This window comes from Schistocerca cancellata, chromosome 1 (assembly GCF_023864275.1).
Source record: "Schistocerca cancellata isolate TAMUIC-IGC-003103 chromosome 1, iqSchCanc2.1, whole genome shotgun sequence".
Classification (NCBI taxonomy): domain Eukaryota; kingdom Metazoa; phylum Arthropoda; class Insecta; order Orthoptera; family Acrididae; genus Schistocerca; species Schistocerca cancellata.
Genome location: NC_064626.1, coordinates 859,484,744 through 859,503,127, shown reverse-complemented (window position 1 = coordinate 859,503,127; position 18,384 = coordinate 859,484,744). Strand labels below are relative to the sequence as shown.

Below are 18,384 nucleotides of genomic sequence, written 5' to 3'. Positions count from 1 at the left end.
ATGACACCCAATCACCTGACCACGTTCGAAGTCCGTGAGTTCCACGGAGCACCCCATTCTGCCCTCTAATGATGTCTAATGACTACTGAGGCCACTGATATGCAGTACCTGGCAGTAGGTGGCAGCACAAGGCACCTAATATGAAAAAGTATGTTTTTAGGGGTGTCTGGGTACTTTTGATCACATAGAGGACAGGAGCATGGAGAGGAACTCCAACTCAAGTTTAAAAGAATGTATGTAAACTGAAGGGGGATTGCTGCTATCATCTGCAGTAGGACATTAAGCAGAAAGAGTGGTGACAAGTGATAATGTGTATCATACCTGGATCCGAATGCAGGACCTCCTGCTTACTAGGCATGTGCGCCATCCAGGACACAGTGTTATCGTAACTGTGCCTGCCTAGTAAGCAGGAAATCCTAGGTTCAAATCCTGGTCCAGTGCAAATTTTTGCTCATCGCCACTGATTCCACTTCATCTCCCGCTGCAGCTGATAGCAGTGATCCCTCTCCAGTTTACATATAATGTTTCACAGCTGCAGGATCTGCATGGTGTCTGTTTTTTCGAATGAACAGACACCATGCATTCAAATAATTTAAAAGAATAGTTGACCATGCACTGGATAGATACATATCCAGTAGAACAGTTCATAAAGGAAGGTATCCTCCATGGTATACAGTCACTGTAAAGAAACTTATAAAGAAGCAGAGATTACTGTATAATACTTTGTAGGTGTAAAACAAAATGAAATGTGTTTGGCTGTCAAGAGAGCAATGTGTGAGACCTTCACTGACTACCATAGGAGAATACTGTCACATGATCTTTCACAGAACCCAAAGAAATGCTGATCATATGTAAAGGCTGTTAGTGGCACCAAAGTTAGTGCCCTGTCCCCAGTGAATGCGACAGGAACTGAAATTGAGGGTAGCAAAGCAAAGGCTGAAATGCTTAACTCTGTTTTCAAATGTTCCTTCACAATGGAAGACCCAGGAAAACTGCCCCAATTCAATCATCATACCACTGGAAAGATGAATGAAATAAGTATTAGTGTCAGTGGTGTTGAGAAACAGCTGAAATTGTTAAAACTGAACAAAGCTCCGGGCCCCGGTGGAATCCCTGTCAGATTCTATACTGAATTTGTGGTTGAGTTAGCCCCTTTTCATACTATAGTCTATCGTAGATTCCTCAAACTAAAAACCATGCTCAGCTCTTGGAATAAGGCACAGGTCACACCCATCTACAAGAAGCATAGTAGAAGTGATCCACAAAACTACCATCCAGAATCCTTGACATCAATTTGTTGTAGAATCTTATAACATATACTAAGCTCAAACATAATGAGGTACCTTGAACAGAATGACCTTCTCAATGACAACCAGCAGAAATTCGAAAACATCCATCATGTGAAACCCAACTCACACTTTTCTCACATGACATACTGAAAGCTTTGGATCAAGTCAACCAGGTACGCACAGCGTTTCTTGATTTCCGAAAAGTGTTTGACTTAGTACCACACCTATGCTTATTGTCAAAAGCATGATCATGTGGTGTATCAAGTGAAATTTGTGAGGGGATGAGGACTTTTTGGTGTGGAGGACAAAGTATGTTTTCTTGAACGGACAGTCATTGTCAGATGTAGAAGTAACTTCATGTGTGCCCCACGGAAGTGTGTTGGGACCCTTGCTGTTCATATTGCATGTTAATGACCTTGCAGAGAATATTAATATCAAAATCAGCCTTTTTGCAGTTGATGCCATTATTTATAATGAAGTACTATCTCAAAGAAGCTGCATAAATATGCAGTCGGATCCTGATGAGATTTCAACATGTTGCAGTGATTGGCATCTTGGTCTAAATGTTCAGAAATGGTAAGTTTTGCACTTCACAAAATGAAGAAAGGTATGACTATAATATCAATGAGACACTGTTGGAAGTGGCCAACTCATACAAATAACTGTCTGTTCAGTCATGGGTAAAGCAGGTGGTAGACTTTGGTTTATTGGTAGAATACTGGGTAAGTGCAATCAGTCTACAGAGGAGATTGCTTACAAATTACTTGTACAACCAGTTCTATAATATTGCTCAAGTGTGCATGACCTGTACTAAATAGGACTGACAGGGGATATTGATTGTATACAGAGAAGGACAGCATGAGTTGTCACAGATTTGTGGAACTGAACTGGAAGACTCTTGAAGATAGGCATAAACTATCCTGAGAAAGTCTAATAACAAAGTTTCAAGAACCAGCTTTAAATGATTACTCTAGGAATATACTACAGCCCCCTACATATTGTTCACATAGGGATTGTGAGGATAATATTAGAATAATTACTGCACACACAGAGGCATTCAAACAATCATTTTCCAGCACTCCACATGTGAATGGAACAGAAAGAAATCCTCATAACTGGTACAATGGGACGTACCCTCTTCCATGCACCTCATGGTGGTTTGTAGTATGGATGTAGATGTAGAATATCTGTTTCTTTAGAAGCTTCTTTAAAGTGGCTGTATACCACAGGAGGTCGCTCCCATTATGAACTGTTCTACTGGATATGTATTTATCCAGTGCATAGTCAACTACTCTTTTAAACTTGAGCATTTAGTAATGTTTCACACAGTGTCTTATCGTGTCCACCACTAACAAAACTGTAATTTTCCCAATTGATTGTTGGATGATTAAAGACTTATCGTGTCCACCACTAACAAAACTGTAATTTTCCCAATTGATTGTTGGATGATTAAAGACTCCACCAATGATTACAGTATGATTGGAGAATTTATGTATTTTCAGTTATATCAGGAAAGGAGTTTGATGGCCAATAGAAGGTTCCAATTATCATTCTATGCCCACACTGATACTGAGCCTTCCCCAAACAATGTCACATGCTACTTCAGTTTCTGTATTGCTGGATTTGAGTTTCTTGTCTACTGCGACAAATACACCACCTCCATTTCCCATTGTCTAGTACAGATAGGGAGACAATTGGCATTTGAAACATCTTCCAGTCATCGCAAAATGGATAAATACAGATACTGTATGGTTTTCAAGGGTACCTTATACCATTCTTCCTGCAGAATGTTGGCAAGTACGGGTAGTGATGATGAAGGTAGATGGTGATCAAGCACCCTTCTCTACAAAGTAGACCACAAGGGCTCAACAATATTGAGATCTGGCGAATGTGATGGCCAAGGGAGATACAACAACTCACCCTTGTGCTCACAAGTTGTGGACAATGCAAGCTATGTGAACAGGGGTCCCAGTCATCTCAGAACATGGCATCACCATTAGGGAACTTTGTAGCATGGGATGGGCCTGATCAATCAAAATTGTCACGTAATCCTAGACAGTAATGCGATCTTTCAGAGTAGCCATGGGGCTCATGGAACACCATGATACAGCTGACAAAATCATCACTGAACCCCCGCCTCTTGAGGTATACACTCATCCAGAAGTTGGAAACAGTGCAACCAAAAGACATCCGACCAATTGACTTTCTTCCATTGCTTCATAATCTAGGTTTTATGGCTTCCCTTGTAATGGAGGAACTCATGATAAATGCACCAACAATCTGCCTACTTTGAAGTCACTTAGCTCCAACATAGTGCACTCACAACTACACAAAACACAGTTCTGACCACCACTGACTCTTGCTCTTATTGAGGACATTGCACAGGTGCCATTTGTGGTTGAATCCTACTGCGCAACCTGCAGGCTTGGCAAGCATACAGTTTTTGCAATGTTTCCATATTTTTGTCCAACATCTGCAATTCCCATCCACAGTAGAATGCAGGATATTGATGGGCATTAGTTAAAAGAGCGCTGAAAAATCTGCAGTTGAGATACCAGAAATATTCAAGTATAACTGCAGATTTTTCAGCGCTCTTTTAACTTTAGGACTCTGTATCTCAGAATGAACAAAAATGGACTTGTACCACTATTGAAATAAGCCCTTCATATGTAATTTGTCCAAAGTATTTCACCATTGTCTGGGCTATAGTTTCTGGTGGAATAATTTGAACACCATTGTCCTGTGTGGGCACTGCAGTATTTGAATTAACCTATTATTGGTCTCATTTCTCAGGTTTTCTTGGCATGACTGATTGATGGTGTGCTTCCATCTGTTCAGGCACAGTGGATGTCAGGAGTCAAACTCAGCTACACATAGGAGCATGAGACTAACAATAGTTTACAGCCTGGTTGGAATCCAGGCAGCAAGTAAACATAACAGCAAAACTTGCAGAACTTGAAAAAGATGACTAGGTTGTCATTCAAATATTGTGCATAAAAGGAAAACAACAACTGGGCTGAGCATCTGGAAGTGCACCGTTTACCCCTCTCAATGACTCACAGACATTTACTAATGGTTTAAAAGTGTTAATAGATTGTATGAGGGCATATTGAAAGGTAACGCCTCAAAATTTTTAATGTGAAAACTCTTAAAGCTTTTAAGTAAAACAAAAATTATTAACATTCTACATCTGTATTCTTCATGTCTACATATTTATTTCTCACCAAAGTCACCCTCAAAATGAACTCATTTCTCCCAATGAGAGGCCAGTTTTTTGATACCATCACTATAGAATATCTGACTTTGTTGGCAGAGCCACAACCTCTCCTCCACTTGCACCAGTTTATCACTACCAAAGTGAAATTCTCAAAGATGTTCTTTGAGTTTCAGAAACAGATAAAAATCGGGACTGTGTGGAAGATGATCGATGACAGTGAACCCAAGGCATCAGGCAGGGGGATTGTTGCTGATGTTGCAGTGTTCATGTGTGGTCTGACGTCGTTGTGCTGAAGGAGGAGGTGCTCATTGTGTGGATGAACTCTTCAAATTTGAAACTCGATTAGCGTACTGTTTCTCACGCACCAGCATAACTACACTGCCCACTTTACATGATACAATTCAGAGCCCCCTAATGGCAGAGGGCTGCAAATATGTAGAAATGAAGAATCAAGATGTAGAATGTTAATAACATTTGTTTTATTTAAATAGTTTTAAGAGTTTTCACATTAAAATTCAGAGGCATTACTTTTCCGCATGCCCTCATAAAAGTCCTTGTCATGACTGCTTCTGACTCACTCTGATAATGGGTTGAACTTTTTCTTGGGCAATGTGAAAGGCTGTAACACTGTTAACAAATGGCTTACAGTGGAACTTCCACAGTACCACTTGTCTGACCCTCAGGGCTAAACAGCACTCCCTGTTCCATAATGTGAGTGGCCATTTAGGTGATTTGGTGGCAGTTGCAGATCCAGTTGGCAGATGGATCCAAATGAGAAAATGGTCACTAGAGAGACAGTCCTCCACAGTTCTCAAAGGGCAGTATCAGTTAATGTAGAAGACTAAAGTGGCAAGTTAATGCCTGTGGATGATCTGTATAGCAATGCATTGCTTTTCCTGCATTGAGGAAGCACAAATGAAGCATGAGGGACAAAAGGATCAGACTAGCACAGACAGAGAGAAGATTCCTTGCCAAAAGAAATTTACTAATATCAAACATAGGCCTTAATTTGAGGAAGAAACCTCAGGGAACACAAATTTGGAACACAAGTGGCTCATGGACTGTGAAACAACTAAAAGAGAAGAGAATCAAAGTATCTGATATATGGAGTCAAAGAAGTGTATTGGAAACAAAATGGAAATTTTCCACATAATAGGTAAGAAATTGAATATGTGGTAAACATTAACTAGAACAAAGGACACAAATATCTGGCATGTGTTAAGACTTCAGTGAATAATGTTTATGGTACTAGAAGGAGCCACAGAGGGAAACACTGAAGATTTAAAAACTACAATAGATGATTGAGGATGAAGAGTTAAGTGCTACTAAGCTGAAGAGAGTAGCATAAGAGAGAAAATCATGGCACACTGCATGAAACCAGCCAGTAGAAAAGAAGCAGGATTCAAAGAAAGTGCAAAATGTCAAAGTATGAATACATATGGAAAGAATTACATCCATAGAAGCATGCATGACAGTATGAAAGCAGAATGCTACTTACAGGAATTACAAAGAAACCTTTAGAGAAAGAGAATCAGCTGTATGAACATCAAGAAGGAAGGTGGTAAGCCACTACTAAACAAAGAAAAGAAAACTGGAAAATGGAAGGAATGTGTGCAATGGCTGTGTAAAAGATAGAAACTTGAAGCCAATAAAATGGAAAAGAAAGGGGAAATGGATTAATAAGAGATTAGAGGTGGCATTCTTTGAGCTGAAATTGATGCTGAAGGACATATATCAATGCATGGGAGCAGGCAACATTTCTTCATAATTATTAAGATCCTTGAGAGAGCCATCCATGATGTCATTGTTCTACATGCATGCAGAATATATGAAGAAGATGGTACTAGATTTCGGGAAGGTAGTAATTAATCCCAATACTAATGCAGACAGATGTTGATGTGTTACTGAACTATTAGTTCAATAAGTTGTTGCTGTTGTTGTGATCTTCAGTCCCGAGACTGATTTGATATAGCTCTTCATGCTACTCTATCTAACTACTGCACCCTACATCCATCTCAAACTGTCTAGTGTATTCATCTCTTGGTCTTCCTCTGTGGTTTTTACCTCCACACTGCCCTGCAATACTAAACTGGTGATCCGTTGATGCCTCAGAACATGTCCTACCAACCAATCCCTTCTTCCAGACAGGTTGTGCCAAAAAATCCTCTTCTCTCCAGTTCTATTCAGTACCTCTTCATAAGTTACATGATCTACCCATCTAATCTTCAACATTCTTCTGTAGCACCATATTTCAAAAGCTTCTCTTCTTGTCTAGACTATTTATTGTCCACGTTTCACAACCATACATAGCTACACTCCATACAAACACTTTGAGGAAAGACTTCCTGACACTTAAATCTATACTCAATGTTATCAAATTTCTCTACTTCAGAAATGCTTTCCTTGCCATTGTTAGTCTACATTTTATATCCTCTCTACTTTGACCATCATCAGTTATTTTGCTCCCCAAATAGCAAAACTCATTTACTACTTAAAGTGTCTCATTTGCTAATCTAATTCCCTCAGCATCACCTGGTTTAATTCAACTACATTCCATTATCCTCATTTTTCTTTTGTTGATGTTCATCTTGTATCCTACTGTCAAGACACTGTCCATTCCGTTCAACTGCTCTTTCAGGTCCTTCGCTGTCTCTGACAGACTTACAATGTTATCAGCAAACCTCAAAGTTTTTATTTCTTCTCCATGGATTTTGATTCCTACTCCAAATTTTTCTTTTGTTTCCTTTACTGATTGCTCAATATACAGATTGAATAACATTGGGGATAGGCTAAAACCCTGTCTCACTCCTTTCCCAACCACTACTTCCCTTTCATGCCCTTCGACTTGTATAACAGCCATCTGGTTTCTCTACAAATTGTAAATAGCCTTTTGCTGCCGTATTTTATCCTTGCCACCTTCAGAATTTGAAAGAGAGTATTCCCGTCAACATTATCAAAAGCTTTCTCTAAGTCTACAAATGCTAGAAACATAGGTTTGCCTTTCCTTAATCTATCTCCTAAGATATGTCGTAGGGTCAGTATTGCCTGATGTGTTCCAACATTTCTACGGAATCCAAACTGATACTCCCCGAGGTCAGCATCTACCTCCTTCTCTTCCTTCTCCTCCTCCTCTTCCTTTTCCTACTATCGAATTCCAGTCCCCCATGACTATTAAATTTTCATCTCCCTTCAATGTCTAAACAATTTCTTTTATCTCACCAGTGATATCTGCCTCCACATTCTTACATTTGTCCTCTAGCCATCCCTGCTTAGCCATTTTACACTTCCTGTCAATCTCGTTTCTGAGACATTTGCACTCCTTTTTGCCTGCTTCATTTACTGCATTTTTATATTTTCTCCTTTCATCAATTAAATTCAATATCTCTTCTGTTATCCAAGGATTTCTACAAGCCCTTGTCGTTTTACCTACTCGATCCTCTGCTGCCTTCACTATTTCATTTCTCAAAGCCACCCATTACTCTTCTACTGTATTTCTTTCCCCCATTTTTGTCAATTGTTCCCCAATGCTCTCTCTGAAACTCTCTACAACCTATGGTTCTTTCAGTTTATCCACATCCCATCTCTTAAAATTTCCACCTTTTTGCAGTTTCTTGTTTTAATCTACAGTTCATAAGCAATAGATTGTGGTCAGAGTCCACATCTGCCCCTGGAAATGTCTTACAATTTAAAACCTGGTTCCTAAATCTCTGTCTTACCATTATATAATCTATCTGATACCTTTTAGTATCTCCAGGGTTCTTCCATGTATACAACCTTCTATCATGATTCTTAAACCAAGTGTTAGCTATGATTAAGTTGTGGTCTGTGCAAAATTCTACCAGGCGGCTTCCTCTTTCATTTCTTAGCCCCAATCCATATTCACCTACTACGTTTCCTTCTCTCCCTTTTCCTACACTCGAATTCCAGTCACCCATGACTATTAAATTTTCGTCCCCCTTCACTATCTGAATAATTTCTTTTATTTCATCATACATTTCTTCAATTTCTTCGTCATCTGCAGAGCTAGTTGGCATATAAACTTGTACTACTGTAGTAGATGTGGGCTTCGTATCTATCTTGGCCACAATAATGCGTTCACTATGCTGTTTGTAGTAGCTTACCCGCATTCCTATTTTCCTATTCATTATTAAACCTACTCCTGCATTACCCCTATTTGACTTTGTGTTTATAACCCTGTAGTCACCTGACCAGAAGTCTTGTTCCTCCTGCCACCAAACTTCACTAATTCCCACTATATCTAACTTTAACCTATCAATTTCCCTTTTTTAATTTTCTAACCTACCTGCCTGATTAAGGGATCTGATGTTCCACACTCCAATTCGTAGAACGCCAGTTTTCTTTCTGCTGATAACGACATCCTTTTGACTAGTCTCCACCTGGAGATCCAAATGGGGGACTATTTTACCTCTGGAATATTTTACCCAATAGGACACCATCATCATTTAACCACACAGTAAAGCTGCATGTCCTCGGGAAAAATTATGGCTGTAGTTTCCCCTTGCTTTCAGCCGTTTGCAGTACCAGCACAGCTAGGCTGTTTTGGTTAACGTTGCAAGGCCAGATCAGTCAGTAATCGGGCTGTTGCTCCTGCAACTATTGAAAACGCTGCTGCCCCTCTTCAGGAACCACACATTTGTCTTACCTCTCAACAGGTACCCCTCCGTTGTGGTTGCACCTATGGTACAGCTATCTGTATCGCTGAGGCACGTAAGCCTCCCCACCAACGGCAAGGTCCATGGTTCATGGGGGGGGGGGGGTTATAAGTTATAGCTGCAAAATGAGTTATGTATAAGAGACTGGGATACCTGGTAAAAGCCAACATGAACTAAAATCACTTTCGATTCTGGGGAGATGAAGAAACAGTTAAAGTAGTGCTAACACAATGATTTATTTTAGAAGATAGATTTAAGAAAACTGTAGGTTCAATTAGAATATTTTTAGATCTAGACGGAGCTTTTGGCAATGTTTTCTGGAATAGACCCTTTGGAGTTCTAGGGCAATCAGGAATAAAATACACGGAACAAAAGACCTACAACCAGTACAGACCAGATAAGGTCCCAATAAACAAAGGGCATGAAAAGGAGCCAGTAATTGAGAAGGTAGTGAGGCAGGATTGTAGTCTATACTGCATATTATTCAATCTGTACAATGAGGAAGTTGTAAAGGAATCAATGAAGAAATCTGAGAAATGCATACAAGCCTAGGGAGAAGGAATAAAAACTTTCAGTTTTGTCGATGAGATTATGATTCTTGCAGATAAAGCAAAGGAATTGCAAGATCAGGTGAACTGAGTGGATAAGTGTCTTGAAAATAAGTTACAGACTGATCATCAACAAACATAGCATGAGGGTGATTGAGTGTAGTCAAGTTAAATCAGTTGTGCCAAAGGACTCAGAGTAGGAAATGAGATTCTAATAAAACTAATAGAGTTTTGTTATTTGGAAAGCAAAATAACTGATAAAAATTACACAATAAATAGTGTGGGCAAGAGGAGAACAGAAGCTTTTGAAATGAGATGTCACAGAAGAACACTGAAGACTAACTGAATAGATAAAGTAACTAATTGAGAGGTACTCAACTGATACATCAGTTGTCAATGGATAGTTTATTTATTCATCCATTGACAATTTGGTACAATAGTATTGGACATGTCAGAAACATACAGGAATAATATATACAAATAAAACATTAACAAAATAGGATAGGATAAGGTGAGGATAGGGCAGGAAATCGACCACAGCCTAATAAAAGGAACGACACCAGCATTCATGTTAGTGACAAGGGGGAATCGCAGAAAACCCAAGTCAGGCTGGTCAAATGGGCGAATAAACCCCAGTCCTTGTGAATGTGAGACCAGTACATAAGGACTGGAGTAACCACCTCACTCAGTAAATGATTGGAAGGGGAATCACAAAATACATCTACATTGTGAGTATAACATGCACAATAAGTAAATAAATGAAAAAGAAAAACACTACCAAAGAGGTGCAAAAACACATGAATAAATTATACCACACTGCAGAAAAGTACAAAATGCATAATAAGTCAATAAATAATGCAGGTATAACATGAAAATTTGATTTAAAACACACCTTGAAAAATAAAACACAAGAGCACATTATACAGCACTGCCATAATCATCACAATTAGGTTGGCACCAGATCCTTTCTCAGCAGAGGTGTGTCACACAGCATCTGAAACAGAAAACCTACAGCATAAACATTCTTTGCAAAGACAAACATATCACAAATGGTACATCAGTTAACAGAGTCAAAATAACTGAACAATTAATATGAATGAAGGCCCAGTAGTCCCATGAGCTAACATATTCATTTACATTGTAGAAATACTTCTCAACCAGAAATGATTTTAACTCGTTATCTGGAAGCCTCTTCCATCTCCAGCCTCTTTATGTATGTTGGAAGGACATTGTAAAGAATTGCATCAAAGAGCCTCACATGTCTTGGAGTGTGGGTTGTTCTAACGTGTTCTTTATGGATGGATGCACAGTTGTGAGTATTATAATGGTGGTAATCAGAATGGGTTAGCAGGTCACCAAGGCTAACTCCTCTCATCAACACACATTTGCATTTGTACATGAAGGGAATATTAAGCAAAAACAACTTTTTAAATAAGGGCTTGCTATGAGCCATAGCCAAACTACCATATATGACAAGATTCAAATAGCTCTTTTCTGTAATGCAGAAATTTCATTTAATCAAGTATTAATTTTACCCCAGAAATCTATTCCAATAGCTACAAGGGACTGGAAGTAATTAAAATAAGCCAGTCTAGCACCATCTGGGGAGCAAACTTCATAAATAATTCTCAAAGCAAAATATGCATAACTAAATTTCTGGGAAATATTAGTTACATGGTCTTTCCCATTTAAGTCTTGGTCAACATTCATTCCTAAAAGCATCATTCACTGTACCCCTTCTACTTATTTCCACCCAGTACCAGATGTAGATCTTTTAGAATTTACCCGTATTCACAAACTGTATATAGTTTGTTTTTCTTATGTTTGGGGTCAGATTGTTTTCAATGCATGAATTAAGGACTTTTATCAGTAGCTGTGGACAGAGAATCCTTAACATCACTCGTTACTACACTAGTATCATCTTCAAACAACATGATCTTGGTGGCAATGTTTCAGATGTGTATCATTACATAAATAAGGAACAGAAGGTGGCCTAACACACTACCCTGGGGTACACCTATTTCAACTTTCCTTGCATCAGATACTATTCCAGTTTTATCATTAGCATGAGTTGATGTGAGCTCCACAACATGTAACTTATTTTGCACATATTATTTGAACCCAATTGTTTATTTCTTTTTTCCCATTGCATCCAACTAATTTAAAAGAATTTACGGTTAACCATATCAAAAGCTTTAGAGAGATCTATATTAACTCTGACAGCACCATTGTTGTTATCCAAATTACTAACAATTTCATTGGTGTAATCATTTATCACTTGAAAGCCACTCTTGATTTTCAATTGCCATTCAGCAGGCTGTGGCCATTTAAGTACTTGGTGACTCTTTGTTTCATTAATCGTTCTACTACTTTAGAGAGTGCCAAGAGGAGTTTTCAACTTTATGCATATTTCCACACTTGAATAAAGGTATTGTCTTTGATATTTTTATTCTTTCAAGGAACATACACTCAGTGAATGATAAATTAACAATGTGAATCAAGAGCTTTGAAATTTGTGTAGCAGTCTGGATTACAAGTGACACTGTAAAATCATATACACCAGGTAACATTTTGCATTGGAGGCCTTTACTGCTTCCTACTCGTTAGTTGGAACGAACCTCATGCTGTATGCACACCCCAAATAGATCCTGATAAGTGAAATTTAAGCTAAGTGTTTGGAAAGCATTTATATAAAGTAATCATTTATGTAATTTAGCAGGGCGTCTTTGCCAAATTTTATATCATCAAAATCTGTAAGAATAGTTTCTTGCTCTTCATGTATCTTCCCTGTTTCACGTTTTACAATATTCCATACATATTTTGATTTGTTGCCAGACATTCTTATTATATTGTCATTTCTAAGAAGCTTTGCTTCACAATGACCTGACAATATATTTTCTTATAAGACTTTACATGTTCTGCAAATCTTCTCGTCTGCCAACTGAACATTCCAACGGAGGATGAGTTGAGGGTTAAAATTATAAAGGGAGACAATGACTTGAATGGAGTAAGCAGTGTAGATGTACATAGGACGCATTAGTTATGCTAGTAAGATTAGAGTTTTAGATTGCAAGACCACTGTTGGATCTGCATAAAAGCAGTCTTCTATCTGATGCTGATAACACAACATGGAGATGAAATGTAAGAGGCAGTTGGGCACGTGTCCTTTGGAAATTAGTGGTAATGTAGGCCTATATGGACCACATGCAGCAGCTGTTTAGCGATAAACGTCGCCTTTTGTAATATAATAGATTACTATGGGTTACTGATACCGCACTTTCGGCATCTTAACAACAGAGTACAGACAAAGGAAAGACCTAGCCCCTAGCCAATGATGAAATGAATAAATGTTCCAGCAGTCAGGCTCACTTGTTCCGACAGTCACATCTTCGTAGCTTGAATTACGTGTACCCTTTGTTTATGTTTTTTTTTCAATTTTTTTTTGTCATCATTTATTGAGAATAAGAATTACACAAAGCCAATAGGCTACGGTCGCCAGACGTTTTGCGGCCTATTCTGAAGTAAAGAATAATTCACTAAAATAATCGTATAACTAGAAAACCTAACTCTGAAAATAAATGCTTGATGCACGTTAACATATTGCCAACATTACTATTAGTGTACCAAGCAACTAGCGTTTTGCGTTTAGTATTTGAAGTGAACATTTGGTTGTAAAATATTGTAAGTGACCTGTCAGACGTGTCTGGAAATATGTCAACTAAAACTGAACCGTAAGTTCTAGTATACGGGAGTCGTTCCCTGTCGCTTTCGTATTGACTCCGATATTTAGTTGTTGATTTTTCTCCTTATTTGCTAATTTTCCTAACTTTCAAATGACTGAAATGTTGATTGTGTTACTGCTTTAATATATCATTTACTCCAGTCATTTGATGATACAAATTCGTCGCATATACGGTTTCGTTTTAAATTGGCAATCGTGTTTTGCTTCAAACACGAGAAATAAATCGTCGTGGGCAGTGCTTGAGCTTGAGTTGTGACTGTTTTGTTTTGCGTATTGCTGTAGAAGTCTTTGTATTCATAAAATTTAAATGCAGAACATGGATAAGTTGTGGTTAGTACTGTTTAGTGATTATGATTCATGTGTCTGAATTATTTCATAATGTTTTATGACAGTTTGCTTTCTAATTGCAAAAGCGCCGTAAGTTAATGGTGCTAAATTATGGTTCATTCTGTATCGTTATCTTTACCATTGCTTGTACGTCGTAATATACGTGTTGTGGTAACATGACATTTGTCTAATGCCACTTCCAACACATGTATATATTGACATTTGTGTTTATGTGAATTAATGCTGTACCTCATATTAAGATGACAAATCCTGCACCGCTGTAAAATAATCCTTGAACAAATAAATTGCTATTTTTTTTTTTCATAACAAATACCGACAGGTTAACAGAGACCATACCACCTTGCTTGCAGGTGACATCAAATCACTGAAATCCATTTCATGTGTTTATTTTGCTCTTACATTTTTAGATTCACGGTTTTAATCATCGTTTTGTTTATTGGTAATTGACCAAGCTAAAGATATATTGCATCATTATTGACACATTGCAGTAAATAATTTGTGTAAGAGAGAAAGCATTTGCTCTGCAGTAAGTGCTATTGACCTAGCACACGGTGATATGTTATTCCTACTTAATAGCTTTTTTTCCATTAAAAAAGCACACACACACAATTTCCAGTATTATCTCCCAGTATTGCTTGTTTGGAGTACCAGTACTAAAATGCCTCTGTTTGTTTTGTATAAATGAGGCAACAACAGCACAAAACTGTAGTAGCCTAAAGGTGTGAAGACATTGGTGCAGATTTTGTTTGTCTTTACAGTTATATTTGATGTGGCAAGGTAATTATGGAAATAGCTTTGAATAAATATAGGGTAGGTAATTGATATTCTTCTCTAAACAGATACGGTGAAATCAAATTGTTTCCACATCAGTATATAAATATAGCCTACTCATATTGTGATTGCCATTGAATATTTTCCTTTCATGGCACATTTAAACTCTGGACATATTATCCATAAGCCAGATTATCTGTAGGCCTGTGTAGTTGGTTTCTGTGTATAACATTGGAAGGTAGAAAGTGTGCGTTAGGCAGTGTAACAGCTGTTGCCTGTAGTGTTTATTTTCTGATATGTAGGATGTTGGTAAATATATTTTCAAGCATGCCTAGTGTTTTGTTAATATACCTTGATGTCCTCAGAGTGAAAGGGAGAAACTGATGGTGGGTTTATAAGTGGTGATCTTTGTCAGTCTTGATACCGCTCTCAGATTGTACTTTCATCAACAGTGACAGTACTTGCAATATATTATTAAACAGGATCAATAAAATTTTGATGCTACAGAGCACTGTGAACTGCATGTTCTCTGAAGTGTCACCTAGGTATACCTGTGGAAGTACAGAGCGAAGTGGCGCAGTGGTTAGCACTCTGGATTTGCATTCAGGACGACGACAGTTCAAACCCAGTTATGGCCATCCCGATTTAGGTTTTCCATAATTTTCTGAAATAGCTTCAGCAGAGGCTGGGATGGTTTCTTTGGAAGGGCACGGCCGACTTCCTTCCCTAACCTGATGGGACCGATGACCTCACTGTTTGGTCCCCTTCTCCCCTTATGCAAATCAACCCACTAACCTGTGCAAGTCACAGAATGAGTACTAGATCCAAATGGCTATGCGCCTTGATATAGCATCATCTCCCCCTCCCCCCCCCCCTCCCCGCCCCAAATAGGTCTTCTCACTATTTAAGCTGAAACAGGTTATATAGAGGATAGTTCAAGCATCATTACATTTGTGCCCCCTGTCCCATATTATTGTAATCTGTTCTTATTCTTGTTTGATACTGTTTTATATCTTCACCTATCAGATGCAGATATTTATTTTCATATCTCCCTCACTATTATATCAATCGCTCTCTGTCACCTGATATTTGTCTTTGGTTGCTCGTACCACTGCTCTACGGCTTCTTCTAATGCCAAATTAACTATTTCTGAATGCTATAGCAGATGTCCCACCAACCTGCCGTTTCTTACTGTAAGGGTTTTCTGTGAACTACTTTAGTCACTGATTCTATTAAGAACTTTACTTTATAGGTTATTTGCGCACTTAATTTTCAACATTCATTGATAACATGTTGCTTCAGGTTTGTTCTTTAGATTTTCAGCGATTTGATATTTCACCTCCACATAATGCTATGCTCCATATGTACAACTTCAGAAATTGTTCCTTATTTACATATCAGTATATGGTATCAGTAGAACTCATTCTGTTGATGAAAACTTTCTTCCCCTGTGCCAAACTGCTTCTTGTTTCTTCGTTGTTTTTCATAACGTGTAAATTACGCTTTCTATAACAGAAAATTTTTTTGCTGTTTCTGCTACTGTGTCATCACCAACTTTTAATTGAAGCAAGCCCTTACTCTTTTCTTTTTTTATTTCTCTCTCCATAAGTTCTTTCTCTCTATCCTTAAGTTGTTCCTCTCTGCAGATGTTCTAGGTATGCCTTTCATTTGGCCTGAATTATTGTCTTTTGTGAACCACCGTAGTAGTGATATGTTCCTCATGAACTTTATTCCTCTTCTGAAATTTTATTTCCCTAGCTTTGTTAATTCTTCAATATACAACTGTCTTAACACCCTTCTTAATATGAAAATGCCTCTTTTGACCTTCCAGTTTCATTATTCCCGTTCACAATGAGTAGAGGTAAATTATTTGTCTGACCATATTTTAGCTCCAATCCAAACAATGTGAACATATACACTTTGCTCACCACTACCAAGTACAATGTCAGACATGCATCTCAGACCATGAGATATGGAATTCTTAATAATAAGCTTTCCAAAACTTTTTCTTTCATTATTTCATCTCCCAGCAATTGTAACAAATTCAAATTTACTGAATTGGAGCCTGAATAGTAATAACATATGCTTCTTTGGGTCTAATGAACAGTGCAAGCCATTGGTATATTCTCTGAAGTGTGACGACGTATGTTACATAGGTGGTGGTTGTTTTTTTTCCCAGTTGTACATGTCTGTTATGTTTTGTTTGTAATATGTTGATCATTTCATGTTGGTGGTTGCTTAGATCATGTTGTATAGGTTTCTTTTATGACGTGGTGGTGACACTCAAATTTGTGTAGCCCAAGATCTAGGGGGTTGGAAAATGATAGTTTGAGAGTTCGTGGAGGCAAGGAATGTTGGGACAAGAAGCTATTTTTGTTAAATATTGTGGTGACGGATGTGCAGAGTAGAAAGAGGCCTAGGTTTGGTCGATTGGTTTGCTTGAGAGTTTAGCCAAGCCAACAAATGTGTCATAAGTCATAATTTTATTAAACTGAATTAGGTTGGTATGTAAGTTTGAAGCATTTTTTTTGTGTGGGTATTCAGATTGCTATGGATTAATTTAGCAATTGTAATTTATTTGTTGTTCACTGTTGCTATTTGAGAATTTATATTTTGTCATAGGAAGATAGTGAGCGGAGCTGTGGACACTAGAAAATGGAGTGACAAGTGAAGAAACTGGAATATTCAGACATAGTCTTCTGTTTGAGTTCAGTAGAGGGGCAGCAGCAGCAAGGAAGCCAGAAACATTTGTGCCATGTATGGGGATTATGTTGTTGGACAGAGCATGGCAAGAAGATGGCTTGCTTGTTTTAAGAAGGGGTTTTTTTCACGTTAGTGACTCTCCACATTTAGGATGAATTTGGGGTTTGATGAAGATCGTTTAAATGCATTAATCCACATTGATCAACATCAGAGCACTTGAGATCTGTCAGATGTGATGAACTGTGATCAGTCGCCATCGTGCAACATTTGCATGCAATGGGAAAAGTTAAAAAATCAGGTATATGGGTACAGCATGCTCTAACCCAAAATCACAAAAATCAGCTGGTGGAGATAAGTGCACCTCTGCCTGTTCATCAGTTGGCTCGTGAACAACACCATATGGCGAAGAAATTTAATTTTCAGTTAAAGGCCTCTGTTTCTCTATGGTGTATTTTAGAGACATATATTTCCGCATGTCCCTGTCTTTAGCTGTCTTCTCTTCTTTTGGTTGGTATTAACGTGTAGTCATATTTACCTCCTCTCTCTGTCTTCATTTTCTGTAGTTCTGACATGAGCGAGTATGACCCTAGTTGTTTTTGTGCCCTAACAAACAACACCAAACCATTCACATCCTGTATTGTTACTGGTGATGAGAAATGTTATTTTTGTGCTAACATAAGGAAAAGAAAGGAATCAGTGAGCCCAGATGAAGCAGCTACTCCCCCTACAAAGACCTGCATATGTCCACAAAAGATAATGTTAAGTATCTGGTAGCACAGTGATGGTGTGGTGTACCACATGTTGCCTCCCCAATATGTAACCATCACGGGTGACATCTATTGTCAACATCTGAGACACAATCTGAGAACAATCAGGAAGACTGCCTAAAGTGATGCTATTCAATGGTAACCTCTGTCCGCATTCTATTAGACTGACAGGAGTTGCGTTGAGAAGTCATTCCACACCCACATTATTTACCTGAACTTGTGCCCTCGATGTTCATCTTTCCTGCTCTCTATCGAATAACCTTGAAGGGACTTTCTTTCCTGATGAAAATGCATTCCGAACGTGGCTTGACAAGTTCTTCAGCTCA

The 18,384-nt window shown here is 38.3% G+C and overlaps 1 protein-coding gene and 1 long non-coding RNA gene across 3 annotated transcripts in view; one reads left to right on the top strand and one right to left on the bottom strand.

The window, feature by feature from the left end:
* The window catches only part of LOC126189192 (uncharacterized), a 28,917-nt gene extending 15,681 nt beyond the window's left edge, over positions 1 to 13,236 (bottom strand). The window contains exons 1-2 of the long non-coding RNA XR_007537918.1: positions 13,097 to 13,236; positions 10,620 to 10,721 (exon numbers count right to left, since the gene is read on the bottom strand). This is a non-coding gene — a long non-coding RNA (uncharacterized LOC126189192). The remainder of the gene's footprint in view (positions 1 to 10,619; positions 10,722 to 13,096) is intronic.
* Positions 13,237 to 13,295: 59 nt separating this feature from the next.
* LOC126189166 (eukaryotic translation initiation factor 4E type 2-like) overlaps positions 13,296 to 18,384 on the top strand; it is a 46,774-nt gene continuing 41,685 nt past the window's right edge. Inside the window, exon 1 of one of the 2 annotated variants that reach the window (XM_049930923.1) lies at positions 13,296 to 13,458. In XM_049930923.1, coding sequence (XP_049786880.1) covers positions 13,439 to 13,458 — 20 coding nt within the window. In that variant the 5' untranslated portion in view covers positions 13,296 to 13,438. Of the gene's footprint in view, positions 13,459 to 13,648; positions 13,800 to 18,384 lie in introns of those variants that run through there. The other variant, XM_049930922.1, reaches the window with a different exon arrangement.